The sequence below is a fragment of the Ylistrum balloti genome, unplaced genomic scaffold (assembly GCF_031769215.1).
Source record: "Ylistrum balloti isolate Yb309-2 unplaced genomic scaffold, AGI_CSIRO_Ybal_v1 Utg370946, whole genome shotgun sequence".
NCBI classification, from domain to species: Eukaryota; Metazoa; Mollusca; class Bivalvia; order Pectinida; family Pectinidae; genus Ylistrum; species Ylistrum balloti.
This window is the reverse complement of record NW_026782533.1, coordinates 879,116-899,034: the sequence shown is the minus strand read 5'-3', so window position 1 is coordinate 899,034 and position 19,919 is coordinate 879,116. Positions and strand designations below refer to the sequence as shown.

At 34.4% G+C, this 19,919-nt stretch overlaps 2 protein-coding genes across 2 annotated transcripts; both read right to left on the bottom strand.

Annotated features, from left to right (window-relative positions):
* Nucleotides 1-7,544, bottom strand: LOC132559621 (uncharacterized). Its single transcript, XM_060224253.1, has 11 exons — nt 6,593-7,544; nt 5,798-6,150; nt 5,341-5,454; nt 4,510-4,665; nt 4,146-4,262; nt 3,727-3,894; nt 2,831-3,055; nt 1,877-2,032; nt 1,431-1,574; nt 899-987; nt 1-88 (listed from the first exon to the last, which is right to left on the bottom strand). Exons 1-11 carry the CDS (start codon nt 7,542-7,544, stop codon nt 1-3), a joined length of 2,562 nt encoding a protein of 853 aa, XP_060080236.1.
* Nucleotides 7,545-10,894: 3,350 nt separating this feature from the next.
* Nucleotides 10,895-18,245, bottom strand: LOC132559620 (uncharacterized). Its single transcript, XM_060224252.1, has 11 exons — nt 17,294-18,245; nt 16,501-16,853; nt 16,052-16,165; nt 15,372-15,527; nt 15,008-15,124; nt 14,639-14,806; nt 13,738-13,962; nt 12,802-12,957; nt 12,354-12,497; nt 11,855-11,943; nt 10,895-11,039 (listed from the first exon to the last, which is right to left on the bottom strand). The coding sequence occupies exons 1-11, from the start codon at nt 18,243-18,245 to the stop codon at nt 10,895-10,897; spliced, it is 2,619 nt and encodes an 872-aa protein (XP_060080235.1).
* Between the last annotated feature and the right edge of the window lie 1,674 nt (nt 18,246-19,919).

The window sequence follows — 19,919 nt, the reverse complement described above, 5'->3', positions numbered from 1 at the left end:
TTAAACCTCTGTCGAAATCTGCGCTTCCGATAATTGAACCGAATTGATCCGTCTTGATGTCGCAGTAAAGTCGTTTGAAACACGGGAACTGACAAGAAAAAAAAATTGTAATCATACAGGGTTGTTTTTAAAATAGTAATATAAGCACGAAGTGGTTACAATCAGTTGTTACTTTTTATTCTATATTATTTAATATATCCACTTCATGAAGTAATGACCTATTTATACCAGCTGTGATAAGCCGGTTTGGGTATACGTAGACAATGTGGAGATATTGATAATAGTTATCATAAGTGTTTCCCAAATTTTGGTCGAAGAGATAATTCACATTTGCAACTTCTTTCTTCCGTGACCAAGTGTATATATATACATGTATATAATAAACAAATAATATATGTATAAAGATTACCAATCATATTGAAGTTCTAATGAAAGTGTTTAAAAGGCATGAATATACAACCTAAACTGACTTACTTGTATGACTACAATCTTTTTAACCTACTTGTAGCCAGGAAAATCTTAAGGTGATAAGATAAAGTTTTTTAAAGATACTAAAATGTTGATTTGGTTTTGTTCCCGGTTTTTCATAATTATGTATTTCCTTTATCATTTAAGAATTGCAGTTTGAAGTTGCAGTTTCCAAATGTATAATTATGTGTAGAAATATGAAATATTTGCGTTTGACAGAAATGCATAACGTGCGATGAAATTAACCGATGAATGCTCCACTATTATTATTAACATGTTCTAACAGCATTAACATAAGAGAAAGTAGCAGTAGAGATCCTCTGGTTCGCCTAGTACGTAGGAGAACGAAAACATTCACATCATATATGGTTTCTTCAAGATACCGCTGTCAATAGATAATTTTAATGATATTAGCACATTATTTCATTACCTCAAAAGACAACGTTCAGACTCTCTTCTCTTTCGGTAATGATCTTTCTTTACAACTTGACTTTCCTGGTCCCCTTCAGGTCCTTTGCCCTAGGATTTCATAGTAATTAAGAAACTTTTTAAGTATAAGCCGACCACAATTAACATTTAGGTAAAACTTGTGTGTATTATTTGATGGGGATTTATAACGATTTTCTCCCCTTTCTAATACGTTATCGTCATTATGACATGTCCAAAAGTGCTTAACTAAAGAATATCTGTTTAGATTTATGAAATGAAGTTACAAAATGGATGCATTTTAAATGAACATCTTAATATTGAATTTCATCATAAATATTGATTTAACGAAAACACTGTTCTTATAATTAAACCTTATATGAACCAAAGTGGTTGATTAGATACATTTTTCGGTTGGCATGGTTACGATGGTACAAAATTATTATTTTCATTTATATAACGAAAGTCATGTTAGCGTTATAAAACTTATGACCAATATCCAACGTATTCAATGCATTCTCTGCAATCATACTCACCCCACATAATATACAACGCCTGAAGCAATTTCGGATAGAAAAACCTTTTCGTGTCTTTCTGCTTGGCAACTTCAGCAATGTTTCAGCTTCAGGGGCTTGTGAGCTCGTGACTGACCCCATGTCATGGCTGTTTGTATCATCTTTCTGTTTCAGAAAGTGTTATGATTTTTTATATAACTCGTCATTCTTTACCAATTTTCGCATTATTTAGTTACATACTAGAGACATTATAAATCACTATTTTATTAAGAACTGGATATGACAGTGTTGTTTAACGAATTAATTACATTCACGGAATAAATGCATTTTCGTGTATTTGAAATCGCGTTGCATTTCATTCCATTACAACTCGAATCGTTGTGATTCAACATCCTGTATTTATGTTCTCAATACCAAAATGATCTTCCCTAGGTACATATATTTCATATTAGACTTGATAAACTTACCTCTCTTTCTTTGAAGGACATTTCGGCATTATCATTGACATTTTCCTGAAAACCAGTTCCGTATTGATCTTGCGGTGCAATTAATTTCCTGTCCAAAGAACTAAAGTAACTATTGGAGGCGTATCCGTCGTCTGTGGTATTTGGAATGGATCGGGGCTTTAACAAATATAGAGACGAAAATCAACGACATTGTGTAACCTGACATTTATAAAAAAAAAAAAAAAGAAAAACACGAATAACCCAGGATGTATTTTTATTGTGGTCTTAATCATTGCATGTATGCCCTTCTAAATGAACAACTTATCTCGATTCCTTAAGCGCAACCATCAAGGACATCTTTCCAAGAAGCGGTATGATAAGCATGATGATTTCAGTTTCCCTGCTATGCCTGTTACCATATTCACGATTTTCGTTGCAGAAGTCGTCCACTGACGGACAAACTCGTAATGCATTTTTTCAAAAGATGCAGATTGATGGACATGTTGGGGTAGTTTTACGATCGCCATATTGATTTCATAGATAAATAGGTTATTCCTTTGAGCGATATGTTTGGCGCTCCTTAATCTGCATGATGGTTCAATTGTCATATAGCTTGTCCTTGCTTGAGAACTTGACATTATCTACCTGGATATACCAAGATTGGCAGGTGTCGTCGATGAACCAGAAGACCTGAACACCTTGTCTTATTATACATATATTTTTTTTGCTCACGAGTCACGTGTAAACATTTTATTTGTTCATATTTTACCCTAGTTTCCTTGAATTTTAGTTTGAATTATGATTATGTTGACGTGTTGGTATTTTCTTATTTTATGTGTCCATGTCAAATAAGTTTGCAATATAACTTTAATGTTTTTAGATTAATTATGTTATTAGAAAAACATAACGCAAAGGTTTCTTTTCGTTTGTTTGTCTATTCCTGAAGAATTATCTGTCAAAGAGTGGTATACGTACGGTAATTGAGCTGCGATATATTTGCTCTCCATTTTCTGCCATCCATGGCGGCCATCCCTCGTTTAGACCAGGCGACCTGCGAGCTTTGGGCAGTCTAACCGGAATGAAGAGTAATGTGTCCGATGACGTATTTCCGTCTACTGAGCAATTAAGTGTTAATAGGTCGGTGTTGTAACCAGTAGAATCCTCGCTATACATGCCACTTTTGATAGAGGACAACCTTGACTGTTAAATTAGAGTGAGATCAATTGAATCTTACAATAAAAGTATCAAAGAAAGGATATTTAAAGAAAGTACACTTAAAGAAATTAAGAGGTATCATCAACATAATCGAATCTATACTATATTATACTTGTAAATTGCCATATTATTTTGTTACTGTTAAGAAATATGAAAAGCTATTCCAAGTACATTCTTTCTTGTTTTAACATCTTTTACGTGTGAATTGTCAGTAGGAATGATAAGATTTAGTCAGCTACAGGACTTAAAATTTAAATTTTGAAAGATTGATTGTTTTCGTGAACTATATTCATATTGTTTAAGATATAGAAATAAGTATTATCCAAATGATAACGAATGTAATGCCAAGGCAAACACAAACCGAAAATGTTATTTACTGTAATAATTGTCTGACAATATATAGCGAAATGTGTCCCGATATGACGGGTGGTTTTATCAAGAACGCACAGAAAGGCTTAATCAATCATGCAAAATTTTAATGAATTAATATAATGGAGAATGTAATGGAAAATACTAAACAAGTCCATCAAAAACTAAATCTTTTACTTTATTGTCATATATATCAAAAACGATAACCTAGTAAAGACCCATTCATCGATTGTCTCCCTTGCATCATTCATGATTAAAAATAAAACATGAAATCGACATTCACAGACCTTATCTTTGGCCACTGAAACATGATTAGTCAGCTCCTCATTTTCTTCTCCCAAAACGTATTCCCCAGACGTCGCGCTGAGCGATGTGCTATCACCGTCATTCTCCAGATTTGACATAGATATGTTTGTTGGCGAGCATTTTGTACGTGTTTGAACAACATGGACCACCTGTTTAGAATCAGAATGTAGAAATAGTTTATTTGGTGTTCGAGATTATTCCAGATAATCACTGAAATATGTTACTGCAATAACACGTATGGTGCAGTTCGAACAAACCATTGCAAAAGTGTTAAAGTAAAACAAATGACAGCCATACCATTGGAATACAATGTTAATATCAAAAAGAGCGAAACATATTAATTTACACTCGCAGGTAATTTTCTGTTAAAGATATGTGGACCAAAATAAAGATAACCTACGTTCCCCAGAACCTTTTGTGCTGGATGGTGTGTATCTGTGTTGGAGTGTATATACTCATCTCGTCTCTGTAGAGACAAGAAATATCCAGTAGGATCACCGATATCTTCAGCACCTTCCTATAAACGTAAAGTAAAACGAAGAAAGTAATAATGAATCATCAATATAACGTCGTGGTAGTAAACAATGCATTTGTAACAGGTCCATTATGATAAACAAACAAACGAAAACTAAGAGAAGTTCTGTAAAATATGCATGGCATTTCAATTATGATTTTTGGAATATAAATTGTGAAAATGTGTCAGACATATATTTATTCATACAAATGCTCAGATATGATATCGTAAACAAGGAGCAAACATTTACCCTGCATTGGTCAGATTGTCTTGAAATATGTCCGTGCGCCCCAGTGGTTGGATAGAGGCCTATAGTCGAATCTTCACCAGCACTGTCATGTTCAACATCTGCATCTTCTACACTAATTGTTGGATCACATACCGTTAACTTTCTCTCCTTGAAAGACTACAATCAAAAGCGGTTACCATACAATCACCCCTGTGGTAGATAGACATTGTTCCATTTAAAAGTATAGCTTGGATGATGTGACTAGAATACATGTTGATAAGATTACAGTACAAACAACACAATGCAGCAATTTGCTTATTGAAATTTACCTTGTTTTAATGTTCGTTTCAGGTCATGTAATTTTATCACATTTGATCAAAACAAACAACACAGATAAGACGACAATCTATGTTTATCCCAAAATAGAACTAACAAAACCATTGTTCGTTTCAGGTTATGCAATTTTATCACTTTTGATATTGCTAGCCAGAACAACTAAACAATTAAGTGACATCACTGATTATCAACACGAACAACACAGACAAGACAACTATTAATGTTTTCCCCAGAACTGGACTACAAAAAACATTGTTCGTTTCAGGTTATGCAATTTTATCACTTTTGATATTGCTAGCCAGAACAATTAAACAATGAAGTGACATCACTGATTATCAACACAAACAACACAGAAAAGACAACAATTAATATTTTTCCCAGAATAGAACTAACAAAATCATTATGTATTTATGACGTATTCGTCTCTATGAAGGTTTGCATGGTGCATTTGAACAGTATATTTAATCGGAAAATCGTCATTGTTATTATTATTATCTGTGTTTAGATAATTATTACCCTCACACCCATACGTATGGAGTTTCCTGGCCTGGGCGATCTGTTTTCCTGAGAACTCCTAGCATGCTCACTCGAACGTCGTTTACACTGCCTAGCCTGTCTGCTGCTTGATTCCTGGGTTACAAGACAATTAATAAACATAAAAATATACAACTGGAATGGAATAATGTGTCTGACTATTCTTAAAATTTGTTTTACGATCTCACCGAATACAAAACGTTAACACATGACGGTGTCACTCAATATGGTTTTATAGTATACTGTTCACAAACTGATTAAAGATTCACGATCTGCGATGCTCAATAGTATTTAGGATATCTTTCTAAATTTGGTTTTGGCCATTTGTTTGACAAAGATATCAAGTTATATAACATAGTATATACAGTATTCATATTCAAATAGCCACACCTACAACAAAAAACGAAATATGGAATTATGGGTTGTTTTTGATATTTACCTTGTCGACATTTGTTACACTATCTAGAGAGCTATTTAGATTGTTGTGTGTTGTATCAGTGACTGTCCAAACATTATCATTAGGCTTTTTCGGTCTATATCGCGGTAAACTCCTAGACCGACGAAAGTTAAGAGAGAGGTTGTCAACAGCATCTTCACTGTCTACTTCGAAATGAAGAACTCCACGATCCTTGAGACTAGATGAGCTGTCGCTGGTTAGTGCTGTGTCAGTACTGGAGGCCGTAGGAACACTGTATTTTATACCAGCTTCTTGCATTATATGGCACAACTGTTTGAATTTGTCATAACCATGAACCCGTAAGGGAAACGACTTCTTAAGGTCTTTGTTTTGAACTGCAAAATTGATAAGTAATAGCACTTTTCAAAAAAAAACATTAATTAAAAATGGACCATAATAAAGTTAGTATTGTCAACGATGGGGTGCCAATTCGGGCCATTTTACGACCATTTCATGAGAAATTGTATTTTACAGGATACACAATGTATCAGTTGTATTCTTTATAAATATACAAACAATTCAATCCGGCCAAACAGTCCTAACAAAGGGTAGGCAATAAAATTCTCACGTCGACCCCAAAATGTTCTATGAGCTCGTCCTTTTTATGTTAAAAATAATAACCTACATTTGTATATGCAGCTGACCTTCAAGTGTCTTCAGCATTACGTGGCAGAAGAGCATCCCAGATTGTCCTCGTTACATGCTTTTATCATGTCAGTTGTAGCTATCGAACATATGATATTAGATGCATACAGCCATGACGGGATTATTCCCTACCTTTACGTTGTTTTGACCTGCTTTTCTTGAGTAATTTCACCAATTTCTCGTGCTGTTTGATCTGATTGTCTATGATTTGCGTTCCTGTGGCTTGGATGACACTGTTGGTATGTACACTTGTGCGTGTCACGATGTCTTTCATTTGTTCTAGATGTTCCTTCCTCTCGTCCTGTTCATCCCTTCGCCATTCTTCTATCGTGGTTTTAAACTGTTCTATTTTTTCATCTGGAAGGCGCAACGACTTAAGTCTTTCGCTTTCTCGTCGAATGGACGTGTTCTTAAGTAATCGCTCGAACGCGCCAGTTAAACATTCCCAATATTTATCAAAATCTTCATCATTCATTTCAGCATTTGCCTGATGAACAAGAACATTCCTGCATATTTTAATCCGTAACATGTCATCAGCTTCAGTTACGACAGTTAGGGATGGGAGCTTGTCAAAGTCTGATATGGGCCTAAACCCCATTCCCTCGAACAAAACGAAGCAGAGCAGACTGATATCCAGCTCATGTATGTTTGATTCACCATTTGTTGGATATAGTTTAGCAAATTGTATTCTGCTTAGCAATTTCATTTTGTTATTCTTTCTTCGAAATTGTTGTTCTCTAGATTGCAGATACTTGCGAAAGATTGAACCCTCCAATATCCCTTGAATTTGATTCCGTAATTTTGAAATATCCTGCTCGCTTTTAGGCAAAGAAAATGCTAACGAACTAATATCTGGAACTATGAGATCATCGAGTTCATCCAAAGAAGAGACGGGAATACTTTCCGGAAAGACCAGGAGAACCATTTCAGGATCCAAATTCTTACGTATGGTTTCCTCATTTTTCCACATTTGATATGTAAACAATTTATCTGTAATACATTTTCGTAGTGTTTTTGGACCCCGGGTTCCAACGTACATTCCAAGCAATGCATTATTCATCTCCCCTTTCGAAAACATATCCATATTTCTTACTGTCTGTTAGGGTTTATGTAAATCTCGTTGCTAGGTCCCGTTGTATCTGAAAGACATCAAATTTCTTTTAACATACCATGATATCCAAAGCTTTGTTTGAATGTCGTCTTGTTAACCCCTGTTAACATGATATATTTATTTTGCAACGAAATGTTGACGAAAGCTTTTGATTGCCTTTGATTTACAGGATTAACAGGACTCGTTGTTTACTTTAGATAATTTCTTTTAGAGGTGCGTTGTAAAAGTGTTGCTCTGTTCAATGGCCTGTTGTGTCGTAAATAACTTTTTTCAAGTCCGCTTTTGCTTTTGATTTTTAAATTATGAACTTTAAATGCAATTGATATATATTATTTTTTAATACTTTTTGCGAACTTTTATAGCATCTCAATAATTCCGCTACGTGTTGCTTGTCTATGTATGAATATGTGGTAACTTTGACAAAAGATCGATCGGGTGTCCTTCATTGCTGGGACAGCATACATAATATTTTTACTTACCGAAATACGAAATCAGAATTTATCTAAAAAAAGTTATCTATACAGCGTGCAGAAACTTTTCCCCTTAACCATAGCGCCCACACACGGTTCAATAGCATTTCGCCTCTAACATATCGCCCACACACGGTTCACTAACATTTCGCCCCTCACACATGACCAACACGCGGTTCACAAACAATTCACCTCTCACATATGGCCCATACGATTGTTTTGTTATTCTACGTCTCGTCAGTGATGCTTAATTGTTTGAAGCTATATAGGAGACTGAATATCAACTGACATCATTGAATCGAATGTTTATAAAAATATGTTGCTCTCTTGGCTTTCCTTATAGATGTAAACAAGGTTAATTCTCCTTAGTGATGGCTTTGACACCAGATAAATTGTTGTCGTATATGCAGCTCTATATTCTGAAAAATAACCCCAAAAATTGGTAAATTTTCATAATTATAAATAAGCAACAAGGGAACACAACAGTCACATGTCATGGTCAACCGACCTTCAAGGACGAATCGTACTGTTCGGTTACTAATCTGTGTCTAATCTACTATATATACTGTTCTAGAAATATAAGACATTTGAGTATGATATTCAAAGTGAATGTACTTATATTAGTAACATTATGTTATCATTGTAGGATCTCAGTCCATTCAGCATATTAATATATAAGTATTACCCATTCCCGAATTGTTGTAGAAAATTTATGACTTACCTTAAGACAACAGTTACTGAAGTGTTGCAGAATGAGTATCAGGAATTTCCAATCACGTGTCTCTAAACCCAGGCATATCAGCCATCGAACAAATCAAACATAGTATCAGTGAACTCGTGATGCAATTAAGAACATTCCTAAGCCCTATTCAATATATTCACGTCAATTTAATTCAGTATATCAAGCGTGTTTAAATAAGGTTAAATGAAGAACTAGAAATATAAGACATGTGAATATGATATTCAAAGTGAATGTACTTATATTAGTTACATTATGCTATTGTAGGATCTCAGTCCATTCAGCATATGAACATATAAGTATTACCCATTCCCGACTTGTTGTAGAGATGTTATGACTTACCTTATTACACCATTTACTGAAGTGTTGCAGAATGAGTATCAGGAATTGATAGTCAATTCTGTTTGTTATTATTCCTTATTTACACGAATCAAAAGTTTGTTAAAGTTAATTTTGGAGATCTGTCTATAGTCTCCGCCATTAACAATAAACACTCCCTGGACCGAGACTGCAAATAGGGGATTTCCAATCACGTGTCTCTAAAACCAGACATATCTATGTCTAAAAATATGCCATCGAACAAAACAAATGTATAGTATCCGTGAAGTCGTGATGTACTTAGAACATTCCTAAGCCCTATTCAATATATTCACTTCATGACGTAATGACCTATATACACCAGCTATGGTAAGGATGTTTGCGGGTAGTACATGATAGTGCATGATAATGTCGAGATATTGACATGCCCTCTTCATTCAAAATATTCATAAAACATATATATTACAAACAAATGATAAATATGTTACAGTTTACTTGACTTATTCAAATATTTCACTGTGCATTTTTTTAAAAAAAACTTTTCTTTAAGCTTTTGATGACAGTAGGAATTTGTGACCCAATGAAATCTATCTATAGTCCCCAGTCGTAACAAAAAAAAAAAAAAAGAAAGAAAAACGTGACTTGGAACAGGAATGCAAATAGTGATTTCCAACTACGTGTCTGTATATCCAGTCAGAATACATTATACGTTTAAACTTAAGACTTAAAAGCAAAACAAAACATATGATGTCACACTACTTTCTCCGGTACAAGCGTCAGAATATGTGTAGAATTGTCACATTCATTTTCCTAAATAGCAGACATTCTCCGTTATTTTCGAGACAACTCTTTCTCAAATAAGTTTTCTGATTTCATTACATGGAAAGAGTACGATAATCTGATATGAAGAAAAAATGCTAAGTTTTATTTGATTTAACGAGCTTTATTTGATCATATTGTAGCAGAAAACTTGTTTAAGACTTATGTTTGGATGGGAAAATTTTCGAGAATACCTTCATAATTTAAAAAGAGGTCGCCGTGTTTTATTTTGTTTACAATTTTCATCCAATGAGCTAGTTTTTTCAAAGATCTAGAAGATGAAATATTTCTTTTTGAGTCCAAAAATGCAGGAAATTGGTCCACCAAGTCTGAATTCACGAATTGGAAATCTGTGGTTTGTGGCGATAATTCATGCAAAATGTAGTTTAAATATACCCAGGATTTCCAAATGTTGTGTTGGAATTTATTTTATATTGAATTATATCTTGCATCCGATCAACCGTCAGAGAAGTACTTCCTTTACTTAGTTTAATTTATTCATTTTTTCAGTATTCGCATTTAAAAGATAACATTTTGCAATAGTAACAATCTATTTTTTACGCGATAGGAATTTAAGTAGGTTCGACGATCCATAGCATACATTGTGATTTCCTTTATTTTGTCTACTTTGGTATCATTTGAGAATGTGACTTTTACATGGGTTGACCTACGTTGAAAGGCTAAATTCCGCGATGAAGCAATAACCGGTTACATTTCTAGAAAACGTGGTCTTACGCTACCTTTGATTTTAATGTTTCGTTCGTTTCATCGTTTTTAAAATTTAAGTATGATTTAGTCTTTTAGATGTTGTTGTTGATTTTATCAAAATATTTACGCTGATTTAGCGTGAAAGAAGAAAAACAACCACATATCAATGATACATGGACAGACCATTTATTGTATCCAATAATAAATACTGCATACATTTAAAATTGCACTAGGATATCAGGGTTTCCTGAACCTTAGTATATCTATTGTCATACAAATATTTCCTCCAGTTCATCTTCTATAGAAGAATCACTTAGGTTGATTCTTAAACCTCTGTCCGAAATCTGCACTTCCGATAATTGAACCGAATTGATCCGTCTTGATGTCGCAGTAAAGTCGTTTGAATCACGGGAACTGACAAGAAAAAAATTGTAATCATACACGGTTGTTTTTAAAATAGTAATATAAGCACGAAGTCGTTACAATCAGTTGTTACTTTTTATTCTATATTATTTAATATATCCACTTCATGAAGTAATGACCTATTTATACCAGCTGTGATAAGCCGGTTTGGGTATACGTAGACAATGTGGAGATATTGATAATAGTTATCATAAGTGTTTCCCAAATTTTGGTCGAAGAGATAATTCACATTTGCAACTTCTTTCTTCCGTGACCAAGTGTCCTGTTTGTTCGTATACATGTATATAATAAACAAATAATATATGTATAAAGATTACCAATCATATTGAAGTTCTAATGAAAGTGTTTAAAAGGCATGAATATACAACCTAAACTGACTTACTTGTATGACTACAATCTTTTTAACCTACTTGTAGCCAGGAAAATCTTAAGGTGATAAGATAAAGTTTTTTAAAGATACTAAAATGTTGATTTTGTTTTGTTCCCGGTTTTTCATAATTATGTATTTCCTTTATCATTTAAGAATTGCAGTTTGAAGTTGCAGTTTCCAAATGTATAATTATGTGTAGAAATATGAAATATTTGCGTTTGACAGAAATGCATAACGTGCGATGAAATTTACCGAGAAATGTTTCACTATTATTATCAACATGTTCTAACAGCATTAACATAAGAGAAAGTAGCAGTAGAGATCCTCTGGTTCGCCTAGTACGTAGGAGAACGAAAACATTCACATCATATATGGTTTCTTCAAGATACCGCTGTCAATAGATAATTTTAATGATATTAGCACATTATTTCATTACCTCAAAAGACAACGTTCAGACTCTCTTCTCTTTCGGTAATGATCTTTCTTTACAACTTGACTTTCCTGGTCCCCTTCAGGTCCTTTGCCCTAGGATTTCATAGTAATTAAGAAACTTTTTAAGTATAAGCCGACCACAATTAACATTTAGGTAAAACTTGTGTGTATTATTTGATGAGGATTTATATCGATTTTCTCCCCTTTCTAATAAGTTACGCCATTATGACCAAAAGTGTTTAACTAAAGAATATCTGTTTAGATTTATGAAATGAAGTTACAAAATGGATATATTTTAAATTAATATCTTAATATTGAATTTCGTCATAAATATTGATTTCACGAAAACACTGTTCTTATGATAAAACATTATATGAAACAAAGTGGTTGATTAGATACATTTTTCCGGTTGGCATGGTTACGATGGTACAAAATTGTTATTTTCATTGATATAACAAAAGTCAAGTTAGCGTTATAAAACATTCCTCTGCAATCATACTCACCCCACATAATATACAACGCTTGAAGCAATTTCGGATAGAAAAACCTTTTCGTGTCTTTCTGCTTGGCAACTTCAGCAATGTTTCAGCTTCAGGGGCTTGTGAGCTCGTGACTGACCCCATGCCATGACTGTTTGTATCATCTTTCTGTTTCAGAAAGTGGTATGATTTTTTTTATATAACTCGTCATTCTTTAACAACTTTCGCATTATTTAGTTACATACTAGAAGCATTATAAATCACTATTTTATTAAGAACTGGATATGACAGTGTTGTTTAACGAATTAATTACATTCACAGAATAAATGTATTTTCGCGTATTTGAAATCCCGTTGCATTTCATTCCATAACAACTCGAATCGTTGTGATTCAACATCCTGTATTTATGTTCTTTCTACCAAAATTATCTTCCCTAGGTACATATATTTGATATTAGACTTAATCAACTTACCTCTCTTTCTTTGAAGGACATTTCTGCATTATCATTGACATTTTCCTGAAAACCAGTTCCGTATTGATCTTGCGTTGCCATTAAGTTCCTGTCCAAAGAACTTAAGTAACTATTGGAGGCGTATCCGTCGTCTGTGGTATTCGGAATGGATCGGGGCTTTAACAAATATAGAGACGAAAATAAACGACATTGTGTAACCTGATATTTATAAGAAAAATGAAAACGAATAACCCAGGATGTATTTCTATTGTGGTCTTAATCATTGCATGTATGCCCTTCTAAATGAACCAGTTATCTCGATCTTTTCCTTAAGCGCAACCATCAAGGACATCTTTCCGAGAAGCGGTATGATAAGCATGATGATTTCAGTTTCCCTGCTATGCCTGTTACCATATTCACGATTCAATGGTCCACTGACGGACAAACTCGTAATGCATTTTTTCAAAAGATGCAGATTGATGGACATGTTGGGGTAGTTACATGATCGCCATATTGATTTCATCGATAAATATGTTATTCCTTTGAGCGATATGTTTGGCGCTCCTTAATCTGTCTGATGGTTCCATTGTCATATAGCTTGTTCTCGCTTGAGAACTTGACATTATCTACCTGGATATATATTGGCAGGTGTCGTCGATGAACCAGAAGACCTGAACACCTTGTCTTATTATACATATATATTTTTTGCTCACGAGTCTTCGTGTAAACATTTTATTTGTTCTTATTTTACCCTAGTTTTCTTGAATTTGAGTTTGAATCATGATTATGTTGACGTGTTGATATTTTCTTATTTTATGTGTCCATGTCAAATAAGTTTGCAATATAACTTAAATGTTTTTAGATTAATTATATTATTAGAAAAACATAACGCAAAGGTGTCTTTTCGTTTGTTTGCCCATTCCTGATGAATTATCTGTCAAAGAGTGGTATACGTACTGTAACTGAGCTGCGATATATTTGCTCTCCATTTTCTGCCATCCATGGTGTCCATCCCTCGTTTAGACCAGGTGACCTGTGAGCTTTGGGTAGTCTAACCGGATGGAAGAGTAATGTGTCCGATGACGTATTACCGTCTACTGAGCTATTAAGTGTTAATAGGTCGGTGTTGTAACCAGTAGAATCCTCGCTATACATGCCACTTTTGATAGACGACAACCTTGACTATTAAATTAGAATCAGATCAATTGAAATCTTACAATAAAAGTATTAAAGAAAAGATATTTAGAAAACATACACTTAAAGGAATTAAGAGGTATCATCAACATATCCGAATCTATACTATATTATACTTGTAAATTGCCATATTATTTTGTTACTGTTAAGAAATATGGAAAGCTATTCCAAGTACATCCTTTCTTGTTTTAACATCTTTTACGTGTGAATTGTCAGTAGGAATGATAAGATTTAGTCAGCTACAGGACTTAAAATTTAAATTTTGAAAGATTGATTGTTTTCGTGAACTATATTCATATTGTTTAAGATATAGAAATAAGTATTATCAAAAAGATAACGATTGTAATGCCAAGGCAAACACAAACCGAAAAAGTTATTTACTGTAATAATTGTCTGACAATATATATAGAAATGTGTCCCGATATGACGGATGGTTTTATCAAGAACGCACAGAAAGGCTTAATCAATCATGCAAAAATCTATCTTAACGAATTAATATAACGGAGAATGTAATGGAAAATACTAAACAAGTCCATCAAAAACAAAACCTTTTACTTTATTGTCATTGTATAAATAACGATAACCTAGTGAAGACAAATTTATCGATTGTCTCCCTTGCATCATTCATGATTAAAAATAAAACATGAAATCGACATTCATAGACCTTATCTTTGGTCACTGAAACATGATTAGTCAGCTCCTCATTTTCTTCTCCCAAAACGTATTCCCCAGACGTCGCGCTGAGCGATGTGCTATCACCGTCATTCTCCAGATTTGACATAGATATGTTTGTTGGCGAGCATTTTGTACGTGTTTGAACAACATGGACCACCTGTTTAGAATCAGAATGTAGAAATAGTTTATTTGGTGTTCGAGATTATTCCAGATAATCACTGAAATATGTTACTGCAATAACACGTATGGTGCAGTTCGAACAAACCATTGCAAAAGTGTTAAAGAGCGAAACATATTAATTTACACTCGCAGGTAATTTTCTGTTAAAGATATGTGGACCAAAATAAAGATAACCTACGTTCCCCAGAACCTTTTGTGCTGGATTGTGTGTATCTGTGTTGGAGTGTATATACTCATCTCGTCTCTGTAGAGACAAGAAATATCCAGTAGGATCACCGATATCTTCAGCACCTTCCTATAAACGTAAAGTAAAACGAAGAAAGTAATAATGAATCATCAATATAACGTCGTGGTAGTAAACAATGCATTTGTAACAGGTCCATTATGATAAACAAACAAACGAAAACTAAGAGAAGTTCTGTAAAATATGCATGGAATTTCAATTACAATTTTTGGAATATGAATTGTGAAAATGTGTCAGACATATATTTATTCATACAAATGCTCAGATATGATATCGTAAACAAGGAGCAAACATTTACCCTGCATTGGTCAGATTGTCTTGGAATAAGTCCGTGCGCACCAGTGGTTGGATAGAGTCCTATAGCCGAATCTTCACCAGCACTGTCATGTTCAACATCTGCATCTTCTACACTAAATGTCGGATTACATACAGTCAACTTTCTCTCCTTGAAAGACTACAATCAAAAGCGGTTATCATACAATCACCCCTGTGGTAGATAGACATTGTTCCATTTAAAAGTATAGCTTGGATGATATGACTAGAATACATGTTGATAAGATTACAGTACAAACAATACAATGCAGCAATTTGCTCATTGAAATTTACCTTGTTTTAATGTTCGTTTCAGGTCAAGCAATTTGATCACATTTGATCAAAACAAACAACACAGATAAGACGACAATCTATGTTTTTTCTCAGAATAGAACTAACAAAACCATTGTTCGTGTCAGGTTATGCAATTTTATCACTTTTGATATTGCTAGCCAGAACAATTTAACAATTAAGTGACATCACTGATTATCAACACATACAACACAGAAAAGACAATAATTAATATTTTTCCCAGAATAGAACAAACAAAATCATTATGTATCTATGACGCATTCGTTTCTATGAAGGCATGGTGCATTTGAACAGTAAATTTAATTGGAAAATCGTCATTGTTATTATTATTATCTGTATTTAGATAATTATTACCCTCACACCCATGCGTATGGAGTTTCCTGGCCTGGGCGATCTGTTTTCCTGAGAACTCCTAGCATGCTCACTCGAACGTCGTTTACACTGCCTAGCTTGTCTGTTGCTTGATTCCTGGGTTACAAGACAATTAATAGATATGAAAATATACATCTGGAATGGAAAAATGTGTCTGACTATTCTTAAAATTTGTTTTACGATCTCGCCGAATACAAAACGTTAACACATGACGGTGTCACTCAATATGGTTTTATAGTATACTGTTCACAAACTTATTAAAGATTCACGATCTGCGATGCTCAATAGTATTTAGGATATCTTTCTAAATTTGGTGTTGGCCATTTGTTTGACAAAGATATCAAGTTATATAACATAGTATATACAGTATTCATATTCAAATAGCCACACAAAAACGAAATATGGAGTTATGGGTTGTTTTTGATATTTACCTTGTCGACATTTGTTACACTATCTAGAGAGCTATTTAGATTGTTGTGTGTTGTATCAGTGACTATCCAAACATTATCATTAGGCTTTTTCGGTCTATATCGCGGTAAACTCCTAGACCGACGAAAGTTATGAGAGAGGTTGTCAACGGCATCTTCACTGTCTACTTCGAACTGAAGAACTCCACGATCCTTGAGACTAGATGAGCTGTCACTGGTTAGTGCTGTGTCAGTACTGGAGGCCGTAGGAACAGTGTACTTTATACCAGCTTCTTGCATTATATGACACAACTGTTTGAATTTGTCATAACCATGAACCCGTAAGGGAAACGACTTCTTAAGGTCTTTGTTTTGAACTGCAAAATTGATAAGTAATAGCACTTTTCAAAAAAAAACATTAATTAAAAATGGACCATAATAAAGTTAGTATTGTCAACGATGGGGTGCCAATTCGGGCCATTTTACGACCATTTCATGAGAAATTGTATTTTACAGGATACACAATGTATCAGTTGTATTCTTTATAAATATACAAACAATTTAATCCGGCCAAACAGTCCTAACAAAGGGTAGGCAATAAAATTCTCACGTCGACCCCAAAATGTTCTATGAGCTCGTCCTTTTTATGTTAAAAATAATAACCTACATTTGTATATGCAGCTGACCTTCAAGTGTCTTCAGCATTACGTGGCAGAAGAGCATCCCAGATTGTCCTCGTTACATGTTTTTATCATGTCTGTTGTAGCTATAGAACATATGATATTAGATGCATACAACCATTAGGATTATTTCCTACCTTTGCGTCGTTTTGAACTGCTTTTCTTGAATAATTTCACCAATTCCTCGTGCTGTTTGATCTGATTGTCTACAATTTGCATTCCTGTGGCTTTGATGACACTGTTGGTATGTACACTTGTGCGTGTCATGATGTCTTTCATTAGTTCTAGATTTTCTTTCCTCTCGTCCTGTTCATCCCTTCGCCATTCTTCTATCATGGTTCTAAACTGTTCTATTTTTTCATCTGGAAGGCGCAACGACTTAAGTCTTTCGCTTTCTCGTCGAACGAACGTGTTATTAAGTAATCGCTCGAACGCGCCAGTTAAACATTCCCAATATTTATCAAAATCTTCATCATTCATTTCAGCATTTGCCTGATGAACAAGAACATTTCTGCATATTTTAATCCGTAACATGTCATCAGCTTCAGTTACGACAGTTAGGGATGGGAGCTTGTCAAAGTCTGATATGGGTCTAAACCCCATTCCCTCGAACAAAACGAAGCACAGCAGACTGATATCCAGCTCATGTATGTTTGATTCACCATTTGTTGGATATAGTTTAGCAAATTGTATTCTGCTTAGCAATTTCATTTTGTTATTCTTCCTACGAAATTGTTGTTCTCTAGATTGCAGATATTTGCGAAAGATTGAACCCTCCAATATCTCTTGAATTAGATTCCGTAATTTTGAAATATCCTGCTCGCTTTTAGGCAAAGAAAATGCTAACGAACTTATATCTGGAACTATGAGATCATCGAGTTCATCCAACGAAGGGACGGGTTTACTTTCCGGAAAGACCAGGAGAACCATTTCAGGATCCAAATTTTCACGTATGGTTTCCTCATTTTTCCACATTTGATATGTAAACAATTTATCTGTAATACATTTTCGTAGAGTCTTTGGACCCCGGGTTCCAACGTACATTCCAAGCAATGCATTGTTCATCTCCCCTTTCGAAAACGTATCCATATTTCTTGCTGTCTGTTAGGGTTCATGTAAATCTCGCTGATGGGTCCCGTTGTATCTGAAAGACATCAAATTTCTTTTGAAATACCATGATATTCAAAGCTTTGTTTGAATGTCGTCTTGTTACCTCCTGTTAACATGGTATATTTATTTTGCAACGAAATGTTGACGAAAGTTTTTGATTGCCTTTGATTTACAGGATAAACAGGACTCGTTGTTTACTTTAGATAATTTCTTTTAGAGGTGCGTTGTAAAAGTGTTGCTCTATTCAACTGCCTGTCGCGTCGTAAATAACTTTTTTTTCAAGTCCGTTTTTGCTTTTGATTTTTAAATTATGAACTTTAAATGCAATTGATATATATTATTTTTTTGATAGTTTTTGCGAACTTTTATAGCATCTCAATAATTCCGTTACTTGTTGATTTCACATAATTGGCAAGCTTACAATACTAGATAATTGGCTAAATTAGATACTAATCTATGTATAAGTAGGTGTTAATTTTGACAAAAGATCGATCGGGTGTCCTTCACTGCTGGCAGCGTACATAATATTTTTACTTACCGAAATACGAAATTAGAATTTATCTGAAAAAGTTATCAATACAGCGTGCAGAATTATTTCCCTTAAGCTTAGCGCCCACACACGGTTCAATAACATTTCGCCTCTAACATATCGCCCACACACGGTTCACTAACATTTCGCCTCTCACATATGGCCCACACGCGGTTCACTAACAAGTTACCTCTCACATATGGCCCACACGCGGTTAACTAACAATTCACTTCTCACATATGGCCCACACGCGGTTCACTAACAATTTACCTCTCACATATGGCCCACACGCGGTTCACTAACAATTAACCTCTCACATATGACCCACACGCGGTTCACTAACAATTCACCTCTCACATATAGCCAACACGCGGTTCACTAACAATTCAACTCTCACATATGGCCCACACGCGGTTCACTAACAATTCACCTCTCACATATAGCCCACATGCGGTTCACTAACAATTCACCTCTCACATATAGCCCACACGCGGTTCACTAACAATTCACCTCTCCTAAATGGTCCATACGCACTAACTAATAATTAGTTAGACAATTTCAACCTATTACCCTCTCACATATGGCCCACATACAGAGCACTAATTAATAACCAGTCAGATAAAACCAAACTATTTATCTCTCACATATCGCCCACACACCGTTTACTAATCAATAACTAATTATATGGTATCAAACCTGCTTACACACAGTTCATTTGTTAAAATCGAGTTAGATGATATAAAAATCATTTACCTTGTACATATTTCCTATCACACTAACTGATAACCGTTTAGACAGTATCCAACCGTTTCCCTCGCAAATCTACTTCTTTCAATGATGCTAAACGCTTTCATTATATATATATATATATGTATGTATGTATTTCAGTGCGCAATAGCAGCAACAATAAGATAATTTATGTGCACTTAATATTTGTCATTTTTACAGGTTGCATATTGCTTTGATCATCAGGTGAAATTGCAGGTGTGATAGAACAGCGTTTCATTCAATATATTTTAAGCCTTTGTGGTGTAAAATACACGGGAACATTTTAATAAATGTTAGTCTGTGACGCTTTTCTTTTTCTACAAAAACAGCATTATCAAATGTCTGCCAACTTTTGA

Bases quoted from the DNA above. Each gene is read 5' to 3' on its own strand.
- LOC132559621 (XM_060224253.1), bottom strand. From the start codon at position 7,544: ATGGATATGTTTTCGAAAGGGGAGATGAATAATGCATTGCTTGGAATG. The intron at 2,033-2,830 runs GTACGTATACCA...TATTTGTTAAAG, and splicing joins TATATCGCAGCTCAATTACC to CCCCGATCCATTCCAAATAC. The intron at 1,575-1,876 runs GTAAGTTTATCA...TTTCTGAAACAG, and splicing joins TGTCCTTCAAAGAAAGAGAG to AAAGATGATACAAACAGCCA.
- LOC132559620 (XM_060224252.1), bottom strand. From the start codon at position 18,245: ATGGATACGTTTTCGAAAGGGGAGATGAACAATGCATTGCTTGGAATG. The intron at 15,125-15,371 runs GTAAATGTTTGC...TTACGTTTATAG, and splicing joins GACAATCTGACCAATGCAGG to GAAGGTGCTGAAGATATCGG. The intron at 12,498-12,801 runs GTAAGTTGATTA...TTTCTGAAACAG, and splicing joins TGTCCTTCAAAGAAAGAGAG to AAAGATGATACAAACAGTCA.